The 26811-nt window shown below is 34.8% G+C and overlaps 3 protein-coding genes across 3 annotated transcripts; 1 reads left to right on the top strand and 2 right to left on the bottom strand.

The window, feature by feature from the left end:
• Positions 1 to 7491: 7491 nt before the first annotated feature.
• Positions 7492 to 10620, bottom strand: LOC120141503 (probable amino acid permease 7). Its single transcript, XM_039156350.1, has 7 exons — positions 10481 to 10620; positions 10143 to 10379; positions 9147 to 9240; positions 8596 to 8810; positions 8354 to 8487; positions 8031 to 8255; positions 7492 to 7882 (listed from the first exon to the last, which is right to left on the bottom strand). Exons 1-7 carry the CDS (start codon positions 10563 to 10565, stop codon positions 7580 to 7582), a joined length of 1293 nt encoding a protein of 430 aa, XP_039012281.1. The 5' UTR covers positions 10566 to 10620; the 3' UTR covers positions 7492 to 7579.
• Positions 10621 to 11573: 953 nt separating this feature from the next.
• On the bottom strand, positions 11574 to 12472 carry LOC120141423 (pentatricopeptide repeat-containing protein At1g62930, chloroplastic-like). The gene is made up of 2 exons (XM_039156300.1): positions 12112 to 12472; positions 11574 to 11692 (listed from the first exon to the last, which is right to left on the bottom strand). The coding sequence occupies exons 1-2, from the start codon at positions 12470 to 12472 to the stop codon at positions 11574 to 11576; spliced, it is 480 nt and encodes a 159-aa protein (XP_039012231.1).
• A 9336-nt stretch (positions 12473 to 21808) lies between these two features.
• On the top strand, positions 21809 to 26545 carry LOC120141453 (cell division control protein 48 homolog C-like). The gene is made up of 10 exons (XM_039156316.1): positions 21809 to 22854; positions 23024 to 23640; positions 24381 to 24533; positions 24813 to 24929; positions 25055 to 25159; positions 25256 to 25321; positions 25436 to 25500; positions 25575 to 25776; positions 25940 to 26071; positions 26169 to 26545. The coding sequence occupies exons 1-10, from the start codon at positions 21873 to 21875 to the stop codon at positions 26214 to 26216; spliced, it is 2487 nt and encodes an 828-aa protein (XP_039012247.1). The 5' UTR covers positions 21809 to 21872; the 3' UTR covers positions 26217 to 26545.
• The last annotated feature ends 266 nt before the right edge of the window (positions 26546 to 26811 follow it).

Genomic DNA, 26811 nt, shown 5'->3' with positions numbered 1-26811 from the left:
ATACAAGTAAAAAGAATAAACTTCGCGTGTGGAGGAATTTGTAGTCCTAACGTTAAAAAATAAGAAGAAGAAAAAAAACAACAAAATAAAAATGTTTCTGAAAGATCTGATCTGACTTTTATCCTCTTTTCAGTTTCAAAAAAAAATGAAAACAAATCAGAAAATGGATTTTTTTTAATTTTCTCTCTGTATAAAAAGAATAAAAGTAAAAAAAAAAAGGAGCAAAAACGCTGAAGCAACAAATGAAGTTTCCAGCGAGAGAGAAAAACTGAAAGAGAGAGAGAGAGAGAGAGAGAGAGGGAGGGAGGGGGGAGATTCAGCTTAAGCTCAAAGCTCTTGCCATCTTTTATTTGTGAGATAAGCTTTGCAATTGTACACGTGGCATTTTATCATTTATTTATATTTTTTAAATGCGGCTAGTGTCAGTTTTAATCGGTTAATAACTGAATTGGTATTATTAATAATAAGTTCCAATTTTAGTACAGTGAATAGAAGAAAAAAATGATTAAGAGTGTCTTTTAGGGTGTGTTTGGTTGGGGGAATGTGAGATTTTTATTGGAATGGAATCTACATTCCCTTATTTGGTTGGCCGGGAATGTCATTCCAGGTAATCTTACATTATCTTGGTTGGCCGGGAATGTCATTCTCGGTAATCTTACATTATCAATAGTGAATTTTTTGGGTATATTACCGGAAATGTCATTACGTCCATTCATTTAGGTATTGTTGGATTACCAGCGTTTTTAACTAAAATACCCTTAAAAAAAATTTCTTTAAAAAATATTCTTATTCTGTCATTGAATAATAAAAATTCTACGAAGGTTCAATTATAAATTTATCCTTAAATTATTTTAGATTTACAAAAAAAAAGTCTATAATTAAAATTTTATATGAAGTTCAGGGATTAAAATACAATTTTACCATTTTATTAAACATTTTTATATTTTCAATTTTGTAAAAAAAATTATATAAATTTTATGAATTTAAAATTTTTAAAAAATATATATAAATATTTTTCAACTTGTTAAAAATTATATATATATAATAAGGACAATTTGGTAAAATATACATTCCAATAATCTTTTATTCCTTTAACCAAACATTGTAATCTTACATTCCTACTAAACCAACCAAACACAAAACACAACATTCCCAGTAATCCTATTCTCTGGTAATCTTTTATTCCCACTGGTAATCTTACATTCCATGAACCAAACGCACCCTTAGGGATGATGGTTTATTATTTTTTATTAATTTAAAATAAGTATAAGGTAATATTTATTTAAAAATAATTATTTAATATTAAACGCTCACACATTTTATATTTTTAATACTCGAGTTCGAGATCTCAAAGAATAATAATAATTAATTTGCCATCAAGGTCGCTTGATTTGTGCGGTGGTTTACTTTGAAATAGATAAATTTTGACTTGATTTGACAAGATTAATTTAAAAAAACGACTCGGCCCAATTTAGAACAAATTCTTTTATAAATTTAAGGATGATTATTATAATACTCATTTTTTTATATTTTTTTAATTAAACTCTTATTATATCAAGTAAAAATAATTTTTTATACATTTAAGTCGAATCTCATGAGGATATAGGTTTTTACTCAAAAATTCAGATTGAATTGAATCATGTTCCAGTGGAGAGAATATATTCCTTAGGTTGAATCGAATAGGTGATGTATGCTCCTCCTATCAAGTCGAATTAATTAAAAACTTAATCCAATTCAACCCATTACTAACTCTAGTTTCGTTTCAATCCTTTATTAAGTTTTTCATTACAAAAAGTTTAAGTCAACTCGGGGTTAGAATATACTTAAAATCTAATTAAAATTTACATAAGAATTTATAAATTATCCACAAAAAATAATATTAGTGAGATTCGAACTTGACCTTACAAATTTAAATTCATGAATCTCAATCACTTGTACCAATTATAGTTGCCAAAAAAACTCTAATTTCGTTTCATGACAAAAATCTATAATATTCTATCCAGATTTAAATATGATTCATCTTTTCATGGTGTTAAATATCGTTGAAAGATGAATGCAATAAGTCAAAGCTTGGCAGTATTAATATTACATAACAAACAGGAGGAGGCAGTGTACAATCAACCACGCCACACAGACAAAAACATGACAAAATTTTCACTACCAACAACTAACAACTCTCTGCTGCCTGTCAGTGGCAAGCTCTGAGTATCATAAACACCCCCACCCACCCATCATCCTGCATTTACCATCATCACCTCATCATCATACCATGCATACATGCTCCCCTTAGTTACTCGCATTAAATGATCGATCAAACTTTTTTTCTTCACCATCATGCATTGTTCATGTTGCATGTGATGACGTGGGAGTGACATAGACAACTGGAACAAACTAGCTCATACTTGACAATTGACAAATATAGGTTTTCGTGCATATGTATGTTTCATTTTTTTGTATCTTTAAATCGTCTCTTCTGCTGTCCATTAGCAAATGCTATATATGGTTTTGGTGTTTTTGTCTGTTTGTTTCATTTGGTTTCTTGTATTTATGACGGTTCAAATTAGTGATTCAAATTTACTGGCCATGGTCCCATCCAACCTACCTAAGTTACCCTCAACTCAAGCTAACTATTGCTATAGGGTTATAGTTTGATTGTTCAAACCTATATCGGTAAATAGGTTAGAATAGATTACGAAAATCATATTAATCATCATACATGTGTATTGCACAATTCTCAAATTATTATGTATATATTTATATGTAAGTTGAGTAAAATTTGATTTGATTAAAAAAATTCCGACTTAACTCAATCTAAAAAAAACATATAAAGTTTTAGATATAAAATAATATTCGACTAACTAAAATATCTCATAATAAATTATTAATGGATTAGTTTTTAAGTTCGAGTTAAATCCCTCAACTCTACATATATATATATATATATTGTATATGGTTATAAAAAATCATTTAAATTATAATCAATTATTATTATAATATTATAAATATTTATAGTTAAAATTAAGAAAAAACTCAAATAACTCAACTTGATTTTTTTAAATAATATTTAAATTATAAAATAAGTATCTTCAATTATATTTACTTGAAAATTGTTTATCAATTCGATCTAATATTCACTAGAAAAAATTATATCACATTACGGATCAATCTGTAAATATTTCTCTCAGTTTTAATTTTTCTTAAAAATAAAAATATGGGTCATTATATCTATCCTAAATATTTTATTTTATTATCAAATAAATCACGCTAATCTAAAGAAAATCTGAACTATAATTTCAAACACATATATGGTGCGTCTAATTAATATGAACTCTCATTATTATATCAATATTATATAATATCATAGCGGAGATCAATTTGTCTTATCCTTGATTGCCTATCCCCTAATACCTAAAACCGGTAGCATCCAATAGCGAAAGAGGAACGTTTGGCCAATTATTTTTGAACCGTTTCTGTATATTCTTATTGCATCCACTCATAAAGTCATTTGGGAAATTAGCTAAATAAAGTTAAATCTCAACTTTTTTTTCTCTTTCTCTAAGGCTTTGCATTATTATTTTCCTGCACATGCCACTTGATTAATGCAATATTTTATATTATTATAAATTAAGATTAAATAATTGGGGTTAAATGCAGCCCTTAAAAAGTGACTTCATACACTAATCCCCACGCGTGCATGGACCTAACCTTGTGCATAAGGAATATAAAGTTAAAACAAGTTTTACGTTTAGGTTTTCCTTAAGCGTTGTTTATCTTCTTCTTCTTTTTATCTTTAGTCGGTAAGTGACAACATTAATTTCGATATTCATCTGTCGATATTTTTATTTTATTTTTTGACATTTTAGTTTTTAATAATTTTTTATTTATAGTATTTTTTTTATACTTTTTATCACATTTACGGTGGATTATTTAATCGTTGTTTTCATTTGTTATTTTTCTCATAATTGAATTTTAACATCGTCTCGACTTATCATTATGACTTTTGTTTGCTATCATAATTATCTTTCTGCTTTGGAATCTTAAATCAAATTTAGATACTTGATATGTATTCAATGATAATTTTTTTACATCGTTCAACTTTGATTTGTGATATGTCGATAATCTTTTAATAATTTTATCCATTTTTTAGTTCGTTTGTGGATGCTGTTAAATATATACATATTTATCATTTTGTTCGATTTTTTTATTGGGCTTTTAAATTTCTCTTTGTATGACCAATCAAAAGGCAGTCGGTCACTGCCATTTCCAGAGAGAGACGAGAGAGGCTAGACAAATGGGTTTAAGGTTGCACGTGCTATTTAAGAGTCTAAGGGGAAATTTCTGCTTCAGTTACCCAGTTTTTGTCTTGTTCTATTTTGGTCCTTGTTGCATGAACTTTAATTTTAATTATTGTAATTTGGTCTAGTATTTTAATTCGAATGCAATTTAATCCTTGATTTCATTTTTTTAACCTTTTGTTAATAGTTAAGTTTGATGTGTTATGTCATGTTTTAATTTATGTAGTATTTTTAATCCAAGCATGATTAATTAAATTAGTTCTTAATTAAATCGTTTTATTCTATTAAATTTGTGATTTAATTACATGACATAGTATTTAATTGCAAAGCATGATAGCTTCATTTGGATTACCCTAACTTTCCATAAATGATTAAAAGGCAATGCACATTTAGTTTAAATTATCAAAGAGAATGATCTTAATCCATCTGTGTAGTTTAATTTGATAATTTAAAGTAAATGAACACCTTCTAGTGAAATAAATACAAATCTTGCTAACTTTTAAAATTTTTTAGGAGGGTAGAAAGAGAAACGTTTCCATATTTACATTTATTGAAAATGAACCTTTCGACTCTATTTGAAGGTTTAGGTTCGATACTTATAAATATTCGAACATCCCTTATCTATCTTAAAGGCCGATAATTTTCATTACTAAATTTTTGTTTGTTGTACAACTTTAGTTAAATAAATACCATGAATTAGATATCAAATTAAAGTTTTGAACGAAGAGATTAGTGATTGAACAATTTAATTGGGAATGAAACTCCATTCTTCCTTATATAAGGAGGTTAACTTTTCCCAAATAAATATCATCGTATTTGTTTAACTAAATAGGGGAATATTAATTAAATTAAGTCTGAATCTATAAGTTATATTATAAAGATAATAATTAATCGATTAGGTATCGATTTTTTGACGTTGTGGGGTGCTAATCCTTCCCACCCCACACGTCCCGACCTCATTTTTCTGGAAAAACATGCCAAAAGTTATTTTAATTAAATTTTATTAAAATGACAACATTTTAAGTGATCCAATCACACCCTAAATAAATGTTGGTGACGACTCAAGCGGCCCACATTTTTTTAAATCTAAACGAACCTTAAAATTAATCTCCCGATTTTTCTGGACGTTGTGACATTATCGAATGGTTATAAAAAAAATATCCATGCTTAATTTATAACTATAATTGTAAAAAAATTATTCTTTTTAATAAAGAAATAGCTTTACGTATGTATATAATAATAGTTAGAAGGTGATAAGGAATGAGATGTTGAAAGAGGAACTGCAGGCAAATTAAAAGCAGGAGAGGTGAAGTGGATAGAGAAGCAATGAATCAAGTTTCGTGAAAGAAACTCAAATCCCGTGAATCTCAATTTTTCTACTCGTCTCAACCACCATCCAAACACGGCCTTACCATTACCAAGGCATGAGATATAGGACAACACACCACCACCGACACATCGACCAACCTCTTTCTGCTGTTTTTTTTTTTGTTTTTATTTTTCAATTTCTCTTCATAAATGAATCACCGGTAAATTTGACCCCCGAAACCACCTTCATATGGGTTATATTCCGTAAAATATTTATTCGTCTGTTCTCATGATTTTTATTTTGGTTATCAAATATTTTTATAAAATTATATTTAAGGTTTTATTTTTATTTCAGTAAATTTTGTTTGCATATCTTTGTTATGGTTACTAAATAAATACAATATGTTTTTTTCCTTTCAATTTCACAGGTCTAGTAGTTGAGGAAAATAAATGGGGTTGAGAATGAATGGACCCATTGCCATGAGGATTGATGGTTCCTTGGCATGGCACGGAGCAGCAGAGAAAGTGACAAATATTCAAACAGAACGGTGGGAAGGGAACATACAAACACCAAGATGGATCTGTTGGATTTTGGTGCTCTTGTTGTTAATTTTTGCATATAATTAGGGATTGATAATTTGGGTCATAGATTCAGATATTTATTGTTGATTCGTCTGTTAAATTATTGTAAAATTGAGACATAATGAAGTGAAAGCAGCAGGGCATTGGAATTAGACATATCTTCTGAGATGTGTGCGGTGCTGTGTCCTGCACTGCCTCTGGCACTGGTGTGTGGTGTTGTGTCCTGCACTGCCTCTGGCTCTGGTGTGTGGTCTCAAGGCAAGTTGACATGTCCGAATCCAATGCTAATTCCTCTCCCTTCTTTAACAGTTTTGGTGGTTTATTTTATTTGCGGGTAAATTTGACAAAGAGGGTCGGGCGTTAGGTTTGGTAGGCCCAACTAATGCCAGTTGCCATCGTATTCGTAGCCGATGGCCCCAAGGAGGTCAACTAATGTCTAATGCCATCATCAATGTTTGAATTAAAAGATATCTGAAATGAAAGCATTGATCTCTTTGGTGGACTGCTTTGGCTTACTTTAACAACCAATATATTTATCAAAATGGTTGCTATTTTTACTGCACAAAGTACAATAAAAATCATACAAATTTATTTATTTTATCAAAACATTATAAAACAATCATTAGATTGTACCAAATTATTATAAATTAATCAAAAATTTTAAATTTAATAAAACATCACAATAATTTTATTTTAAAATAAATATTTTATGATTTTTAACTTTTAACAAGCAAAACAGTCATTTAATATCTTACGATATACATTAATAATATTACTCAAAAAGTGATTCCAGTGATAAAGTTGATCATTTTAGATAACTCAAATTCAAATTGTTTTGTCTACACATGTGCTTTTATAATTTCATTACCAAAACACTTGATAATAATCCTTCAACCAATATATACAAAACCATCTTACAACCGAATGGTTATAAGAAAACCCGTACATTTCGTCGCAATAAGCCAATAACCAGATCTAGACATAACCCTGTCTTGCGGACAGGAAAAAACCCAGAGTACAATCAAAGACTATTCACATAGCAAATGCTCAGCCATGCACCATTTGAATTTCTATGAAAGAGAAAACATGACAATATTATTTGATGCCGACGCTACAATCCCAATACCAGTTTTCCTAAGCATCTGGAAAACCACAACACCTGTCCTAGTCCATGACCAGTTGTAATTTCCCATCAAATGTAAGCATAGATCTTTAAACAACTAAAATACCAGACAATATATATGTTTATGCGTGTCTTTCTCTTCTCCTGATCGCCTAGAATCAATGGAGTTGCTTACTTTGATCTTGCAGTTATGATCCCTTCAATGGATCCCACCAGTGCAAACAACGTTACGGGAAGGCACACGATGCTGAAAGTCTGAAGCATCACCCACTTAGTCGACCAGGCTTCCACGTTCCTCTGCTTGAAGTACATCTGCACTGGAAAGTATATTGACAGAGGCCAAAAGTAAATGCCTCCCAGCACTCCCAAAACTTGGTTGAAATACGGGAACAACATGGCGATTATCGTTGTCGAAGCTACGAACATGGTGCGGAAACACATCCCGGAGAATGCTTAATCGAAAAGCTTTCACAAGTGGGAGTTTAATTTTGAAATCCTTGTGTATGTATCCATTGTCGGGGAATTTCTGAGACACCCATTTTTCAACGTTTGCAAATAGTGGTTGACTGTAAACCTGGTGAAATAAGAGCATGGACACAACACTTTTGTTATTCGGTCGGATTTGGGTGTGTGTGTATGCATTTGAAGGATTTTAAGGCCATATTTCTATATATATGTACCCAAGAATGATAATGTGTAGCTGAACCAGAAAAATTTAGTACCTGATATCCTCCAACTAGGTGGATAACAATGCAAGCATTGGCAAAGTCGATGAGCCAGTACGGTTCATAAAATCCGAAACCAGTCAAGAGGTTCCCTGGTGTATTATCGCCGAAGGCTGCATATCCAAACGCTCCACAACAGATATAGAAGAAGGTTGTTGCTGAAATTGATATGATTGAGGCTGCCTTCATGGTGTCCATCTCCGAGGGAGGCGACAAAGTATCCTTCAAGTTCCGAAAATTGTAATCATCATCAGTTCAGCATATAACAAATCAATCATCAGTTTCGAAATCGATATGAACTCGGTTTTAATGGTGGAGACCTGTATCTCAATAAGAATTAGGGAGTATGGATAGGCGAATGCTATATCTCCAAGTGCTTGAGAAACCAGCCAGACTTTTTCACCAGTAGTAGATGTTGAGATTCCTCGGATGGAACCCATAGGAAAACCATTTGCTGCAATTTTAACAAGAGCAACATCAGTAAGATCTTTGTCAAGTTCTTTCAAATATTCTACAAATGAGAAAATCTGTATGTAAAAATATCTAAGGTTCATCATTTTACCTATGACTTTGGCGATGCCAAGTGCAAGACCAATGACAGAATAAGCAAAGGACATGATTGCAGCAACCACTGATAGCCATTGTATGTTGTGGAAATTATTTATCTGAGACAGTATCAACTGAATAGCCCCGAAAGCTAGCATGTATTGAGTATCTCCGAAATAGCAATCAGCATCATGCCCTTCTTTGTGGTAACAGTTCGATTTTTGAATTGCTCTGCATTCACAAGTGGAACAGGCATTGACTACCCAAAGCACACCTCTCAAAAGAGGAGAAAAAATAGCAACAACCTGTGTCACTCGGAACCGGGTGTGAGTGTCCTTGGAGGGTCCTTTCATGTATGTTCATTCTTTTCAAGTTTTTTCATGTATGTGGAAACTCCTTCGAGAGTCATATCTCATACCCTTGTTTATATATGCATCGGTACAAGTGTTGGACATAGGTACTTCAAGAAAATGAAGAGTCGAAGTAACATAAAAGCAGCGCCTTTTCAATGAACTAGTCATACACGAATTAGGACTCGAGCAGTGGAGTAAAAGGACTTGATAACACCTCAGGCTAATAGCAGATGTAATCGTATATGCTATTCCCATACCATACAAGCCAATTTGAACAAAAAGGCCGCAAATCCTTGCATTCGTTTGCCCTGAAAATCCACGTTAAGCAACTAGAATTTATTACCAACAAACATAAATATTGTAGTAATTACCAGCTAGCAAACAAACAGTGAAGTATGGTCTTAGAAGCTGTAGGCATTTGCTTTCAATATAAGGTTGGTCTCCTTTAAATTAGTGGCATGGTTCCGGCGCATGATTTTGACTGAAAATTACTTGGATTTTCAAGTTCTTTTCCCTATGAATAAAACCTGATTAGATTTGATTTTACAGTTTAAGCAGTTCAGAAATTCTTGGAGATTAACGAATCCCTGATGCACACATCACATAGCCAAGGCAAGGTAAAGTATGGTTTTTCTAATTACCAGCAGAAGATGGTCCAGACAAGTGGAAACTCGGGAAAAGGATTACGTAAAAGAAAGGAACTTTGTGATCAAAGTGGTGGACACCTAAGCACTATATGATCAATCCGGATCTTCGTTAGGGCCCACAACACATCATCTTCTTCACCATACCATTCAGCAGCAGACAACATTTAAGATATAACCAAGGAATTTAACTTGACGTGTTAAACAAAAAGTTTCTTTCAAAAATAATAACTGGGTTTTTCATTTTTAAAAACGTTAGTATTTAGATAAACTATATAAAATATATTCACATCTAAAATATCAATCTGGATTTATATTTGACACTTAAATTCAAATTTATCTAATTATGATGAAAATAGTGATGAAAAGAAAATTCTTGCAGAATTGTAGAATTAAGAAGATAAAAACTATCTAATCTTTTTTCTATGCAGGGTTCAGCGATTTAATCTACCATTTCCCATATACCAATCTTCTAAAAGTATTGCAAATCATTAAGAAGAGATTTTGATTCTTTAAAAAAAAATCTGGAGTATACGTACTTATGATAAACTGTTTAATAATCTCACCTAAATTGATATTAACGGCGTCTATATATGACTGATTTCTGACGGGTCCAACTTCAGGATCGGGAGTTTTATAACAGTTGCAGAGAAGGTAAGTAGAAATCAAAGTGACCGATGCGAAGAGCAGCATAGCCAAAGGTCCGGCGATCCATCCCAGTTGAGCCATGCTCCACGCCAGCGATAGCACACCGGCGCCTATGACGCCAGTTATTATATGCGACACCGCCGTCCATACGTTCCCTTCATCGATTTATTGGATTCATTTCATGTTAAAACAATGATCCAGAATGAAATCGTGAGAAAGAAATTAATATTGAAACCAAGTGAAACATATTACTTACCCGTTCTACGTGGAGGCTTACGAGGTCGTGGCTGATTCGTATTGGCCAACAACGGGGCTTGATGATCTGAATGTGCTGCTTCCATGGCGTTTTTAATCAAAAGTGAAACACTCTTTTTATTCTAGCTCCCTTACTTCCTGGAGGAAAAAAAACGAGAATCGGTTTATATTTATAGATGAAGATTACGTACAAAGAAGCAACTTTGAATTTGGAATTCCCTCGAAGAAAAATATGCGATGGGTAGTACTTTCGTGTTGCATGATTAAACCTATGTAAACTACCGGAAACTTACTGAACTTTCTTGAAGTTCTAATTAAAAATAGGGATCTCAAAAGCATGCTTAGTACGATTACATGTAATGTCACTATCTTCCTTAAAATTGTACTAAAACCGTAATTATATTGTAATGAGATATGATGTGGTGGTTATTGATCATTTCTTATAATTATATAGTCGAGATTTAATTCTTATTTAGAAAAATAGAATATATTTTATAATCAGTTATTTATCCAAAAATATCTACAACCAAACATATATATGATGCCATTTTTTATGCTCAACATAATATAAATTATTAAATAGCATGGGAAATTCTATTTGTTGTTGTTTACGTGTTTGATTTTTATTAGTTTGGTGTATAATAATCGCAGTAAGAAATTGTCATGATTTCAACATGGCAACAACTAGATAACCGCGCACCTTTAAGGTCACATTCCCCTTGAAGAAAAAACAAAATCAGCACGACATAATGTTGGGGGCTGGGTTTGTGCAGGTGTAAGGCTAAGAATCCAAGCTCTAACCCAACGTTCCAACTCACTCACTTCCATGGCTTATCGAATAATTCTAACTCAATAACTCTACCACCCTTTGGTTGCATATTCTTTTGCTACAACAACTTTATTTAATGAAAATAATTAACCTGGTCTTCGATTATGCTAAGGACTCAAGTATCCACCTCAAAGTTGTTCTTCATTCAAGGATTTTGCTTGTCATGCGGAACCGATCAACAACTCGACCGCGTATTACACTTCGCCGATGTTCAACCACATTAATTTTTATGGGAAATACCCTCCGGATCTTTCTTTCATGAGTGTCACGAAGGGACCGGACTTGCTTCCCCCGCATTACCGCCATCGGCATCAGAGAACGCTAGTGGCAGGCAGTCAACAGCTGATATGAAACACTTGCTTATCGAACTCTGATGATACGATGCTATACCATCACAGGTTGGAACATTCAGGAGTAAATTGATCTATATATTGACCATTACACTTCCATCCAGTGTTTATCTGAACATAACAGACTGTAGCTTCCAACAACTTCTAACTTATCACGACAATATGAACAAATTCATTCGCATATGCAACTGAAGATCTTTACACTATCTTTGAAACATTTCAAATCAAGAATGATTTGCCATATCGTAATATGAGGTCGAGAAATAAGGTGGCAGTGCATAAATTTGCGGAAAAACCCTTACCGACCATTTCTATAAGAACTTCTGTTGCCTTGGAAGTATTGCTGTTTTGAACAAGCCCTTCGATCATTACATTATAACAGAAGCTATCAGGCTCCCACTTTGCAGAATCCATTAATGATTACAGTATATGTGTAAACATTGGGTTTTAAACCATTGACGGAGAGTTCACCAAACACTTCCTTTGCAACTTCGATACGGCCAGCTTTGCACAAGACATCAATTAGGATAGTATATGAGATAATATTGAGTTTCAACCCACTGTACTGCATTGCTCGGAGAACTTTTAATGCCTCTTCAATTTTACCACCTCTGCGGTAACCATCCAGCAGAATGGAACAAGTTACCAGATTTGGAACTTGTCCAAGAGCCAACATCTTTCTCCAAAGTTCACCTGCAGCTGAAATCCTCCCTAATTGAAACATACCTTGCATGAGAGTGGTGTATGTGACAACATTAGGTTCAATGCCTTGCTTTCTCATTGTGTAGACAATATCTTCAGCTTTAAAAACCATCCTTTTCTTACAATGTGTTGTACGTGACAACTGTAACACCCTAGATTCGATTGGGCCTAAAATGCTACATTGGGCTACCGAGGAAACCCCTGATTTTCCAAAATCTGTACATTTTTGTTTTCAACTATACATGTTAAATGGTATCATAATTAAAACATAAATAATGTTATAAAAATCATTTTACAAAACCGGAGCTCTGTGACACAATTTAAAATCAACAATACAAACTCTGAGTTTAATAATCTGAAATACATAAGTAAGATTTTTTAATACATATGCCCACTAAGTTACAGTACAGTAATTTGAAGAAGATGCTGGAAGTCCTGCTGCGACGGTGCTCCACGAACTACTCATGCTACTAACCTGCCAACAGAAAACATTTCGAAGGCTGAGCTTACAAAGGCCATCAGTATAATCGCTAATCTAGAGAAGCATAAGAATTTCATAAACCCAAGCTTGTTGAATACATGGCTCTAAGCAGTAGTACATGCATGATCTAGATCAAATGATATATACTTAAAGCTTAGTTGTTCTATCTATGAGGTAGGGGTATATAACCCTAATGTTTGAACCTGTTACGTATTATCTAAATGCGATATTGACTCTACTGTGAATTATCTACATGCCATGCTAACTCTGTTGTACATTATCTGAATGCAATATTGACTTTGTTGCGACTCATATACTAGCTGAGGTAGGCATCATGGTGCAGTTGAGGGACTGCATCTCGGAGCTCACACACTTCTCTATCCTACCAGATACTAATATATGATACACAACAACATACAATAAGTCGTGGAAGACATCATGGTACGGCTGAGGGGATGAATCTTGGAGCTCACATACCCCTCTAGCCTGCCAGTATACCCTCGGATACACTAGGGTGAGATCTGAAATTTGCATTGAAAACATACACATACTAACTTACTCCGTTGAGTCTTGGGGCATATGGCGCCCATCTAGAAAAAGAAGTGTGGTAGCACTGACTGAGATATCCACTGATTGACAAACAAGACAGTCGCCCTACTGCTAAAGTAACTCAGGTGTCATGGATGTTTCTAGAGTGTCACAAAAAGGCTAGTTTTATTTTATCCTAACTGTTATTGTTTCGATTGTTACTGAGTTATTACTAATTATCTATATTGATGTGGTTATATGCTAATAGAGGATATTTTAATCGTTATCTGACTTTAGGGAAGTCTTCACGTGATTCGATACTTCATGGCGACTACTGTATTTACTACTTACTGGCTAAGGTTCTGATTAACCCAGTAACTAACTTAGGTTAAACTCTAGGTAGCGATGCTCTAATCATTAATCATATGTTCTTAAAGGAATAAATGTATGTCCAATTCCCTCGGTCGTTCTTGCAATATACGATACTGCTGTCTCAAGATCTGATTACATGGTCGTATCTCTCGTTGGTACACCCTGTGCACTGATCATCCATCCTTATCTATCTGTTACGCTCTTACTTAAGGTACTTGTACGTGTTACACATGCTATGGTTACTCTGGTTGTAACCCACTCTTACAAGTGTCTCTGAGCCCCTTTCGCCATTTAAATCCTTTATAGACTAAGCTTTATTCTTACGAACCATCCCAAGCCTTTGCGGAACTTAATCAGGTCGAATATGATCATCTGAGGTGGGTAGTATCGATACTCTAGCTGTAGTATCGATGCCCCTATGAGTAATGATACCAAAAATGCATTATGTTATAAATTTGGGGCCTCAATATTGATACTACTATCCCTAACTTTAGCCCCAGTTTAACTAGTATAAATATTCACTATAGGCTCTAAAATCGTCTAAAATCACCCTAAACATCTTGGATTGGTTTCTAAATTTGTTCTGAAGCTTTAGTTATTTATTTAGGGTCTTAAGGTGTCTTAAAAACATATTTTTAACACCTAAAACGTGATTCAATTGAGAAATTTAAGATGAACCCAAATGCTCAATCCAACAAAACATAGCAAATACTTGTAATTTATGAAATCTAATTACTCCAAAAGATTAGAAATACACTACCTTATTTATTGAAACCCCGAAATAGAGCTCTTTTAACTCATTCTCCACTTTGACTTGGATGATAAAACCCCCAACTTTCTTTTGCAAACAAAGAACCTATGGCTTGAATGGTTAAATCCATGTTTCTTGAGGGGTTAAAAACGAAATTTAAACTTGAAGAGCAAGAAAATAGTTCAAAGGACACATCTTTGGCTTGAAGGTCTTGAGGAAGAAGAAGGAAGAAATGGAAAATGGGAGGAGGAAGAAAATGAAATAGGAGATATTTATAAAAGCTCTCATCTTTAAAATGGGATAATTACACTACTGGTCCCTCCTTATTTTCCCACTACAAAAATCTCCTCTTAATGGCTAATTGGGCCCAAGATCAACCCAATTAAGCCCAACGAGTTGAATTGTAATTTATGTAGGGTCTATTTACCTCTTGGGTTAACCCTAAACTACTAGCTTGGAATTTGATGCATTATAACTCCCCCACCTTAAAAGAAATTTCATCCTTGAAATTTACTTAAACTGAAAGCAACTTACTTCTTGTTCATTTACTGAGAAAATCTCAATGCACATAAACCTTATAGAAACTGATTCTCAAGGAAGGAGTCCTCCCAACCTGACTTGCTGTTTAGAACTCGCAAAATCGAACTACTATTTTATAAGGATGCTACCAATGCTGAACTTTAAGTGAAAACCTTCGAGAATCATGAAACTAAGAAAATCACGTTGTGGCTATCTGATAGACTGATACTACACTCTCGGAGCGTTTTTTCATAAGGACAACGTTACTCCAAAATCACTACTATCGTTAAATCTTTCTCTAGCTAATTTTACTCAATCAAGTTAATTCACTACATAGCCCGATAACCCTTTTTTAACTGCTTAACATAGGTAATTCATCGTGATAAACCTTAAGATCTCATAGCACTTACCAACATTGTCTCAATACTGATTACTAAATATATGTTGATAATTCTTGACCAACGTCGATCTCTAAACTTTTAATGCTAACTCTGATTTAATAATAAACTATGCTATCTGACTGCTTCTCGTTTAACTTGTGATCTACATGCGCTCTAATCACCTAATCGAGCATCCAAATCGCTAACAACTGGAAATCAACCACTTATTGAGCGAAACTAACAACATATGGCTCTTCTGGAGAGCACGCTTCATAAGGCGAAGATCTGCCGCAACCGCACTATTATTAAAGACTCCGAGATTCTGCGTCTGACACTCACTATTTCTTACCACTACTGAGTTATCTGATAACGACTAATGCTAGTTAAACATAACTTAACTTACTCGATATCCTTTAGTCCGAAGCACTGAAATTCTCGGTATTATACAATGTTGACTACTGTTGTCTGTTATATATAGCTCGTGCTCATATACCAAAATGAAGGCACCACTGACGAAGCTCAGCTCACTTAGTTGATTAACTTATTGTTCATGAAATGAGACGTCCTGGTGATATCAGGGGTTCACTATACCTCGAGACTCACAACTCCTCATAACACCTATAGTATCTTTAGAATATGGGTTGAAATTCCGAAACTGCTGCATCGAAATATAAACCGAGCTAACTTACTCCTCACGAGTACTTGGGGCATATGTGCCTAGTTAGCAATTGAAGTGCATTGTCACTTGCTGGGACATATTCTGAGATTTTTTGGCAATAGGGTGATTACTATAGTGATAAGAGTAACATGAGTACTCTTAACACTCTCTTAGAGATCTCTACCTCTAAGACTGAACCTGCGATTACTGATTCTTTACAGGTTGATCGTACAAACCCTCTACTAAGATGCAAAGACACTCTTTATAGTCTCGTACATGACAGGACTATAAGCAAAGATACTCTCTTGGGAACACGCAAAGGTGAAAGATTATGCGGGTAAACATTTTTCTTAGAGTTAATCTACAACTCAACAAAGGGCAACTACTTATTCTCCTGACTCTAAATCCTGAAGTTATGGGGTTAAACAACACTTGTGCTAACAACTCTTTTTAGGATGACTATCGAGTTTAATCTAAGCCCTCAATGACTTTCTAGGATAACATTGTCTAATCCACAAAGGTTTACCTACAAACCACTTAGATCCATACTTTTGGACTCCTTAACTGACATCTAATATGATACATTAACGTATTGACCCTGTCTCTCCATAATCTACCAAGTCGAATCAAGAACTGGTCGATCCGCTTCACTACTTTCCTGTCTGGCATAGAACTGACACCTCCTTGTAAAGATTCTCAAATATTCTGAACTACTGGGATTACTTCCCTCAATCAAGCTGACACACTACTACTGGAACTAGGGTAACCTTCACCATAAGCGATAAGGATCCACATCCATAACACTTCCTTAAAAATTTAAGGCAAATTCGTCTCTGAATTTTACCTCAGTGCTTGCACTCGAGATACTTTAAAATCTACAGGAGCTTCTAAAGATCGCCATTTATGGCGGGGTTGATGGTCTCTTATGAGATCCTACAACTCACATCTAACTTGGTTGGAATGGCTAAATTGACGCCATTCTTTACTACTTACGCAGACCCCTGGTTCTCCTGCCACTAACTGGGATAGATTTGTGAATTCATAAATCCCTAAACTCAGGGTGCCTGACTCACACATAAACTCATCCTCATGCCATGCTCTGAACACTCTAAGCGAGTCTGTCGCTAACTGCAAACTGATATCCAAATGAATCCCCTTAAGGGACCCTTTGCACTTCAAGGACTTGGTCACAATCAGCTCTGGAGCATAATGAATCATCCCAAATAAGATTTTTTTTTCTCCTATTCGAACACTGGGCGAACTCCATGAACTAGCTGTTAGAATATAATTCTCAAATCAACCATATGTGTCTCACTAATATACTTGTTTTGAACTCGCCTGGGAACTGATTCCACGTGGCAACCTTGGTTGTAGGGTTATCCCTACAGTCTCCAAAATAGTCGATAGCATCACCTTTGAGCATAATGGTGATGCACTCCAACTTACCTTCCGGGGTAAGACGAAGCTGTCTAAAAGTCCAATGGTTTCTCACAACCACTGATCAATCAAAATTGGATCATCACCGCTTGAACCAAAGAATTCAACTGTCTAATTACCTTCTTAGCCTCTCTACTAGGGATTCTGTTGGCACTAAGTAACCTGGTTGGTTAACTGAACTCTCTGCACTCTAGGAATAATGTCCACTGCCTCTCTGAGAGTGGAAGCTAAACCTCTAAAAAATGTCACCTTTGAAACTCCCGTTCCAAAAATGCATTCTGTTACAATTTTGAGGCCTCATTATCGATATTGCTACCCTGAGTATAGATACTCCCTATCTAAAATCCTTAATTTTAACCCTAATTTAACCATTATCGATACTGTTCATCCCATTATCGATACTCAAACTCTAAAATGAGTATTTTAGGTTCAGAAATCACCTAAAAATCACCCTAAACATCTTGGATTAGTTTTTAAACTTGTTTTGAAGCTTTAGTGATTTATTTAGGGTCTTAAGGTATCTTAAAAACATATTTTTAACACCTAAAACATGATTTAACTGAGAAATCTAAGATGAACCCTAAAATGATCAATCTATAAAAACATACCAAATACTTGTAATTTATGAAATCTAATTACTCTAGAGGATTAAAAATACATTACCTTGCTGATTGAAACCCGAAATAGAGCTCATTTAGCTAAAAATCGTCCTCCACTTTGGCTTGGATGATAAACCCTTAACTTTCTCATGCAAACAAAGAACTCGTGGCTTGAATGGTTAAATCCATGTTGCTTGAGGGGTTAAGAACAAAATTTAAACTTGAAGAGCTAGAAAATAGTTCGAATGACTCACCTTTGGCTTGAGGGGATTGAGGAGGAAGAAGGAAGAAAATGAAATGGGAGATATTTATAAACGCTTTCATTTTTAAAATATGAGAATTGCACTGTTGGTCCCTATTCATTTTCCTACTACACAAAATTTCATCTTAGTGGTTAATTAGGCCCAAGACCAACCCAATTAAGCCCAACGATTTGAATTATAAATTCTACGAGGTCCACTTATCTCTCGGATAAACCTGAAACTACTAGCCTGAAATTTAGGACATTACAACAACATCAGACTCAATGCCTTATTTTCTCATTGTGCCAACAATCATTTCTTTCAATGTGCATAAACTACTATATGTGACAACATGAGGCTTAATGTCTTGCTTTCTCATTTTATCAACAATATCTTTAGCTTAAAAAACCATTCCCTTCTTGCAATACGTATCAATCAATATAGTATACGTGACAACATCAGGCTTAAGGCCTTGCTTTCTAATTGTGTGAACAATATCCATAGCTTAAAAAATAAGCTCTTTCTTGCAATACGCATAAACCAATATGCTATATTAGGAGAAATATTATTATTCATCATTTCATTCAAAAGCTTTGTTGCCTCTTTCTATTGTCCCAAATTACACATTGCATGAATTAAGACTGTAGGTAATTATGTTTGGTCTACTGCCCTTAACCTTCAGTTCAGAGAAGAGATCGAGAGCTTCGTTTAACAACCCACACTTACAAAGACAATCAATGACAATGTTATATGCTACAATATCGGGTTTGAAACCTTTTGTTTCCATCATCCTTAGAAATCTAATAGATTTATCGGTATCACCAATCTTACACAACTCGTTAAGTATAGTATTTTAAGTAATTAAATGAGGTTGATATCCTTTTTCAATCATTCCATCAAACAAACTCGTAGCCTGAGATATATTTCTTTGTTTACAAAGCCCATTAATCAAAATGGACAAAGTTATAACATTAACAATTGATGGAGGAAGTGATAAATAAATAAGCATACCCACATTTTAAAATTAAGAAAAATGGAAAGGCAAGGGGGTGAGCTTTGAAATGAAACCTCAAATGGAGTGCGACAAGACGACAACAACGTTTGTTCTCTTCGACATCAAGAAAGCATATGTAAATGGCTTCTTAAATTTTGACAGAAAGATTTAAGGGTAAACCAAATATTTAGTCATACAACTATTCTCGCAATTTTGTTATGGTCATCAATTTTTTTTCAAGAACATACTTTGAGTTATGTTTTTCTAATATGACATTAATTTAATGTAATATTTGTTTAAATGCTTTCAATCATTTGATAATAAATGTCTATATTTCTACATATGTGATGTTCGAATTCGGGACCTCAAGAGATAAAAATGAATTTCTTTACCACTGAAGTTGTTTAGTTCGTGCTAGAGTTACATTTTATTCCTTTTTAAAGACTAACCATTAAAAAGTAAACAAAACTAATAATATGAATATTTTTTAAAGGTAAACTACATAAATGTTCACCAAACTTTTAGAGCGCTTGTATTTTGGTCACTCTACTTTTAAAACTTGCATCTTGGCATGAAAATGAGTATTTAATGTTATTCATGCACAAAGTAACGACTTTTTATGACCCTTTAACTCTATATAAGCTTTAAACACATTTTAGGGGTCTTGGGAGGACCTTAGGAGTGATTTGGAAGGTTTCTTACAAGAGAAACAAAATTTACTGGGTTGAAGGTATCAGTACTGTATGAAAAATATCGATATTGTTGGTAAAAAAGGCTAAAATTAGAGGATTTTACGAGGGAGTATCGACATGTTCTTGTGGTATTGATATTATTCATGGAGTATCGATACTCGGGGTTTAGTATCAATACTAGTAGATCATTTCAGATTCCAATAGACTATTTTGGTACCATTACCTAGGCAAGTACCGATACTATAGAGGTTGGTATCGATAGTCTAGGTAAAAGTATCGATACTTGTATAATTTTACAAACATAAAATGAAATTTTGATATCGATACTCAAGGCAATATTGATACCATTGGGGGAGTATCGATAGCCTAGGAGGGGTATCGATACTCAAGGCAATATCGATACAATTGGGGATACTGATAGCCTAGGTGAGGATATCGATACTGAGGGCTACTTTAAATTTCAGTGGGTTATTTTGGTATCGATACTCAGGAAAGTGTCGATCCCTAAGGGGAAGAAGTATACATACCATGAGGTTGAGTATCAGTGCCATCGTGAAATTTAAGGCTATAAGCTTTTTTTGTTCTAGGAAGCTGAGAAATGATTACGATCGAGGGGAACTTTACTATAAGCTTGCAAGTGAGAACATTAAAAATTGTGTGATAATATAAGATCATTATGAGGTAAGATTCCATAAGACTTATGCCTTGTTTGATGCCCAAAAAATAATGAGGGCACCCGAGTTGCTTGTGTACGACGATAGTCTAGATGAATAAGAGATTATCCAAATATATCCAAACTAGTGTTCAGGCGCTTAAACTGCTAGTTGAACATTGTGCTGATGCTAGGTGACCCAAACACGTTCCGAGTACTCGAGATGAATATAATAGTTTGGGAATGTGTCGATGCTATGTAACCTGGACCTAGCCTATGGTATTATGAGATGCTAATGATATTTGACCCATATCTCACCTAAGGTGCCTCTAGTAAGCAAAAAAGGGCGCGAGTTCTATGATGTTACAGTGACCCCAAATTACACCATGATACTTGTTTGTGTTGTGTGTTGAATATACTCTTGTATTCATGAATATACATGTAGCATGCTCATTTATTGGATGCATGTATTATAACAGTGTTATTTGTGTGGCATTGAGCTTGTGAAATCAACATTCATAATGTATTTTCGTGCACAGGTTCTTAGGTACCAGTTCAAGGAGCTCATCACCAGGTTGTAGGATTTCCAGACTTTACTATTTATTAGAATACATCTCAAGTATTGTGGTGGGCATGTACTGCCATATGTTCTTGTGTATTTTCGAGTCATAAACTCTATTAAGAACTTACGTATTTTGGAGACTTACTATTGGTAGCTCCCCATATTTTGTAAACTCATTATATTGGATTTATAATTTCTTTTTCAAATGTTTAAACTATAGATGTGTTGAATATTTTCAAAAAACAAATGATTAGACAATTTGGTGGTTTTGTGTAATATTCTAATCCTCCGAACTTCGATTCAGACCGGATCAGGGTGTTACATGACAAGTTATTCTTTTAATAGCAAATGACCAAAATAAAATCAAAATTAAGTATGATTTAAAAATATATAATTTGGTGAGTAAATCAAAACTGAAAGAATAGTTGGCTAACTATATATTTAGCTTACCCAAGATTTGAATAAGCAGGGGTAAAATACATAAATAGTCTCTCTTGATTATACGACTTTTTTTTCATCATTTTTAATTATAAAAAATATAAAATAATTAATTGATTGTTAACATGACAATCAACGTTACCCTAACTTATTAATCTCCTGTCTTTTCTAGCTTACTTCTGCCGCATTCTCCAGAGAAACAAAACAATGGGAAGAAGAATGGGTGGCGGCCGCTCACCTGCCGCTTCCTCCTCAGTTCTTAACCACAGGATACTCAGCCACCGACTCCAATCTTGTCAACTGTCATACTCCACCGTCGATGAAATCGTCGACCACCTTCGAACTAACTACCCCGATTACAAACGCATCAAGCAACAACCTTTCACCAGGGCCGTCCAACAAGCCCTCCAATCCTCTTCCAAACACACCCAAAAGACGCCTTCTTCACATTCTGTTTTCAAATTCGATGATGACAGTGATGGACATGAGCATGCCATTGCAGCTTCTTCTTCCTCGCCTTCTCTTTCGCGTTCGCGGAAGAAGCTTAAGAGAACCGATGTGACTGAGCAAAGGTTGCAACGTTTAGAAGAGTCGCACATTGAAAGGAGACGGATTCAGCGCGATGACTCATGCTCGAGCTCGGAAACGGACTCATCATCTTCATCGGAAGAAGTAGATGATGAAGTTCCGACTTCGGAAGATGTTATTTATGGAGAAAAAGAGGAACCCAAGTATGATTTAACGAAATCAATGCTACGGCACAGTTACAATCAATCCAACAACACAAAATCGAAGTTTGAAGAAAAAAATATCGAAATGGAGGTTGCAGCTAATAAAAATAAGGATAAAATTGATATGATCAATCAAGCTGGAGCTGGAAAAAAATATGCAAAGGCTTCGGTTAAGGCCGCTACTGCTGCTGATGCTGTGGAGGTTAATGGGAAAGAGGGGCCGAGGTTTAGGGATTTAGGTGGGATGGGAGCTGTGCTGGAGGAGTTGATGATGGAAGTCATAGTACCTCTTTATCATCCACGTTTGCCACGATGGCTGGGAGTTAGGCCAATGGCTGGAATTTTGCTCCATGGCCCACCTGGTTGCGGCAAGACCAAATTGGCCCACGCCATTGCCAATGAAACTAGTGTTCCGTTCTATAAAATTTCAGCTACCGAGGTGGTTTCGGGTGTCTCGGGTATTCATCTTCTGTTTTCTTTATCTGACTCTTCCTACTGAATATGATTTTTAGGTTTCATGAGTTCACAGCGTTATCATGGAGTTGTATAGAGTGTGATAAATGAAAATTTCCTTAACCGTGATCCGAGATGTTTGCTGATAGTTATGTTTCATATTTAATGTATTAGGTGCATCAGAGGAAAATATTAGGGAACTCTTCTCAAAAGCATATAGGACTGCTCCTTCAATTGTTTTCATCGATGAGATTGATGCCATTGCATCTAAAAGAGAAAATATGCAGAGGGAGATGGAGCGGAGAATCGTCACACAGTTGATGACTTGTATGGATGAATCTCACAGACTTTTGCAACCAAATGATAAGGATTCTAGTTCAGAGAACTCTGATTCCAAGCCTGGCTATGTGCTTGTGATTGGAGCTACCAATAGACCTGATGCTGTTGACCCTGCACTACGGAGGCCTGGACGATTTGATCGGGAGATTGTTCTTGGTGTTCCGGATGAAAATGCCAGGTGTGAGATTCTTTCTGTGATTACACGAAATCTTAGGCTTGAAGGGTCTTTTGATCTTTTGAAAATAGCAAGGGCTACACCAGGTTTTGTTGGAGCGGATTTGGCTGCCTTAGCTAACAAGGCTGGTAATCTTGCCATGAAGAGGATCATAGACCAGAGAAAGCATGTGATTTCTAAAGAATCTATTGATGAGGAGCAAGCTGATCAGTGGTGGAGGCAGCCTTGGTTGCCCGAGGAGATGGAAAAACTAACAATCACTATGGCTGATTTTGAGGTAATTCAGGGTGTAACTTTTATTTGTTTTCATTTATTTATATGACAAAAAGCAAGCTGTTGTGTATGCATAGTTTAGTGGCTTTTCGTTCTATATGCTATATTATAAAAGTTATTGGGAAATGGAATTGTATTGTCATTTCTAAATGCGTTTTCCCTATTTGTAAGTATAAAAGTTAAGTGGTTGTCAATGCTGATGCAAGAGCTTTTACTTTTATGTTGTTTTAGTATTTTAGTCTTATTAATTAATTTGAGATGTAGATAGACAGCTAGGATTATAAGATTTAGGGTTAAATCTAGGTTTAGGATTATTATTCATCTTTGGGGTTTAAATCTAGGGCTAGGATTAAAACTTTACTTGCCAGGAAGCAAGCCTATAAATAGTTTGTAGGATTTATGGCCAAAGTAATTGTCATTATTTATTTTCTTTGAATTAATAGAAAACTAGAGGTTTTTATAACCCTAAGTTGTTCTTGAGTTCCATCTTTCCCATTTGTATTTCAGTCATAATTTTACTGTTTTATTGCTGATTTTCTTAGCCACATCAAATGCCCTAAATATAGTATAGTTGCCACTTGCCATTGTTAAGAGTTCTAATGAACTTCCATTGATGCTTTTAGTAGTTTGAAGCAAAGCTGGTATATTTATGTCTGTTATGCATTAGTAATATTTTTATGCTAGAAATTTTTATATGAACTTTAGTTATGCCCATATATTTGCTTAAATACGTTTTACCTGCAGGAAGCAGCTAAAATGGTTCAGCCCTCATCACGGAGAGAGGGATTCTCTACAATTCCAAATGTTAAGTGGGAGGATGTTGGTGGTCTTGACTTCCTAAGGCAGGAATTCGACCGTTACATAGTTAGACGCATAAAATTTCCCGAGGAATATGCGGTAATTATATATTGTTTCTACCTCTTTCCTGTATCCAGAAAAAAAGGAAAGAAAACCCTTGAACATAGAATTATATTATTGTAGGGCCATCTTAATGTGATAAATGGAAGAAAGTCATCCATGAGAAATTGGTTAGAATTAGTTGAACGTGTCTTCCATGACCTCCAACGTAGTTGATTGAAAGCTCAGAGCAACTATAACCGAAGCAGTATTTACTTTGTTAGTCAGCTTGCTATTATAGTATTGATTTTCAAATCTTTGTGTTATTCACAATGTCAGGAATTCGGAGTGGACTTGGAGACAGGATTTTTGCTTTATGGACCACCAGGCTGTGGTAAAACGTTGATTGCAAAGGCTGTAGCTAATGAGGCTGGAGCCAATTTCATTCACATCAAGGTCAGCTTACAGCATGTATTTCAACTGCTTTTCTGTCTGTTATGATGTTAACTGGGTCTATAGTACATTAAGTTAATTTCTCTGTGTTTGTGCTTTCATTGATCACGAGTTCCTTTTCTGATTAGGGCCCTGAACTTTTGAATAAATATGTTGGAGAAAGTGAGCTGGCAGTTCGGACATTGTTTAGCCGTGCTAGGACATGTTCTCCGTGCATACTTTTCTTTGATGAGGTCTGCCGTTTTGATTTCTAAACAAAAGAAAATTTTCTGGAGAAAACATTCCTGCTGTGAGGTTTTAATTTTTTAGGTCTTTCTGATCTTATCTAGGTGGATGCTTTGACCACAAAGCGAGGGAAAGAGGGTGGATGGGTTGTTGAACGACTTCTGAACCAGGTTAGTTAATATGTTATGGCTGTCTCCAAGCGAATTGATTACCACTTCCTATCTTTCCATATAAAAAATTACAAATTGCAAACAGTGACATGGAAGCATCTGTCATATTTTCAGTTGCTCATTGAGTTAGATGGATCGGATCAGCGGCGCGGTGTTTATGTTATAGGTGCCACTAATAGGTAGAATATGTAGTTTCGGTTTTTCTGATGAAGACCATCAATTATCATTTATTTACACTGTTTGGTTTTGGCAGACCTGAAGTGATGGATCGTGCTGTTTTACGGCCTGGTAGATTTGGTAAATTTCTTTATGTACCTCTTCCCAGTCCTGACGAACGTGGGTTGATCTTGAAAGCTCTTGCTAGGCAGAAACCCATAGACGCCGATGTGGATTTGAGTGCAATTGGACGAACGGAGGCTTGTGATAATTTAAGTGGGGCTGATCTTTCTGCACTGGTATGCCTGTTTTTTTCTCTACATTGAAATTCTAGGAACTATAAAGTATGCACCATGCAAGAACTGTTTTTTCTTGAGACTAATGTACCTGTTTGACGTTCAAGTAATTAAACCTTAATTCCGGAACCAAATAGTGAAATTTTAATTGCATGGTGATATTCAGATGAATGAAGCAGCCATGGGTGCACTGGAAGAGAAACTGACTTCAACAGGGATATCTGAGGCTTCATGGACAATCAAGACATTGCATTTCGAGCATGCACTGAATAAGATCTCACCATCGGTGTCCGATAAGGTATAATTTACTCTGTCACTAAATCATGGCTTCTGATGAAAAGGTTCTTTGATAGCGGGGACTGGTTAATTAACCTGTTTATATCATCTTGGAACAGCAAAAACAGTTCTATAAGGCATTGTCAGAGAGCTTCAAAGCGGGTTGATAAGAGGTACATCCCATTGACGTGTGCCGTTAACTGGAGCGATAAATCATAATGATTAGTATGGTGGCACCTTTGATCAAGCAGTCTTCAAAAGTAATTATTATCAAAATGGGTCCAATAAGAACGTTTAGCTTGCAAATTAGTTATTCCCTTTAGGGATTAGACATGAATGTGTAGAAGAAGCAGTATATTGATAAAGAAAAGATATTTGTTTTCCAAAATCAAAAGAGCGATTGGGTTGAAAAAAATAAAATAAATTAAAAAATAAAGGATTTCTAACCGGCTTCTTATCCTAATAACGAACATAAATTAAGTTAGATGACAAAAGATAGGATAGAGAATCCGTTGATGAATTCGCCAGTTAAAAAACTTTCTATGCGTAAATTTTCCCATAGCATCTAGGATATTGTCTTCTCCTAGATAATTATGGATAGGGATATCTCTTTGTGTATCAAACAATTTTCGTTTATCAATGTTCATGTTGTAATTATAAGAAACTCCTTCCCTCTTATTTAATTGGAATGGTGATCCATAAGTGTACAGGTCCCTCTTATCTTGATAATTAATAGATTTATATGATAAAAAATTATATCCA

The sequence above is a fragment of the Hibiscus syriacus genome, unplaced genomic scaffold (genome assembly GCF_006381635.1).
Source record: "Hibiscus syriacus cultivar Baekdansim isolate YM2019G1 unplaced genomic scaffold, ASM638163v2 tig00110809_pilon, whole genome shotgun sequence".
NCBI lineage: Eukaryota > Viridiplantae > Streptophyta > Magnoliopsida > Malvales > Malvaceae > Hibiscus > Hibiscus syriacus.
Note: the sequence above shows the minus strand (reverse complement) of the source record. Positions and strands in the feature narration are given on the sequence as shown.

Coding starts and splice junctions, on each gene's coding strand:
- LOC120141503 (XM_039156350.1), bottom strand. CDS start 10,565: ATGGAAGCAGCACATTCAGATCATCAAGCCCCGTTGTTGGCCAATACG. Junction 10,380..10,480: donor TAAGCCTCCACGTAGAACGG/GTAAGTAATATG, acceptor AAATCGATGAAG/GGAACGTATGGACGGCGGTG. Junction 9,241..10,142: donor CGCCGTTAATATCAATTTAG/GTGAGATTATTA, acceptor GTGGATTTTCAG/GGCAAACGAATGCAAGGATT.
- LOC120141423 (XM_039156300.1), bottom strand. CDS start 12,472: ATGGTTTTTAAAGCTGAAGATATTGTCTACACAATGAGAAAGCAAGGC. Junction 11,693..12,111: donor TGGTGAACTCTCCGTCAATG/GTTTAAAACCCA, acceptor GTGATGGTATAG/CATCGTATCATCAGAGTTCG.
- LOC120141453 (XM_039156316.1), top strand. CDS start 21,873: ATGGGAAGAAGAATGGGTGGCGGCCGCTCACCTGCCGCTTCCTCCTCA. Junction 24,534..24,812: donor AATTTCCCGAGGAATATGCG/GTAATTATATAT, acceptor TCACAATGTCAG/GAATTCGGAGTGGACTTGGA. Junction 25,160..25,255: donor GCATACTTTTCTTTGATGAG/GTCTGCCGTTTT, acceptor GATCTTATCTAG/GTGGATGCTTTGACCACAAA.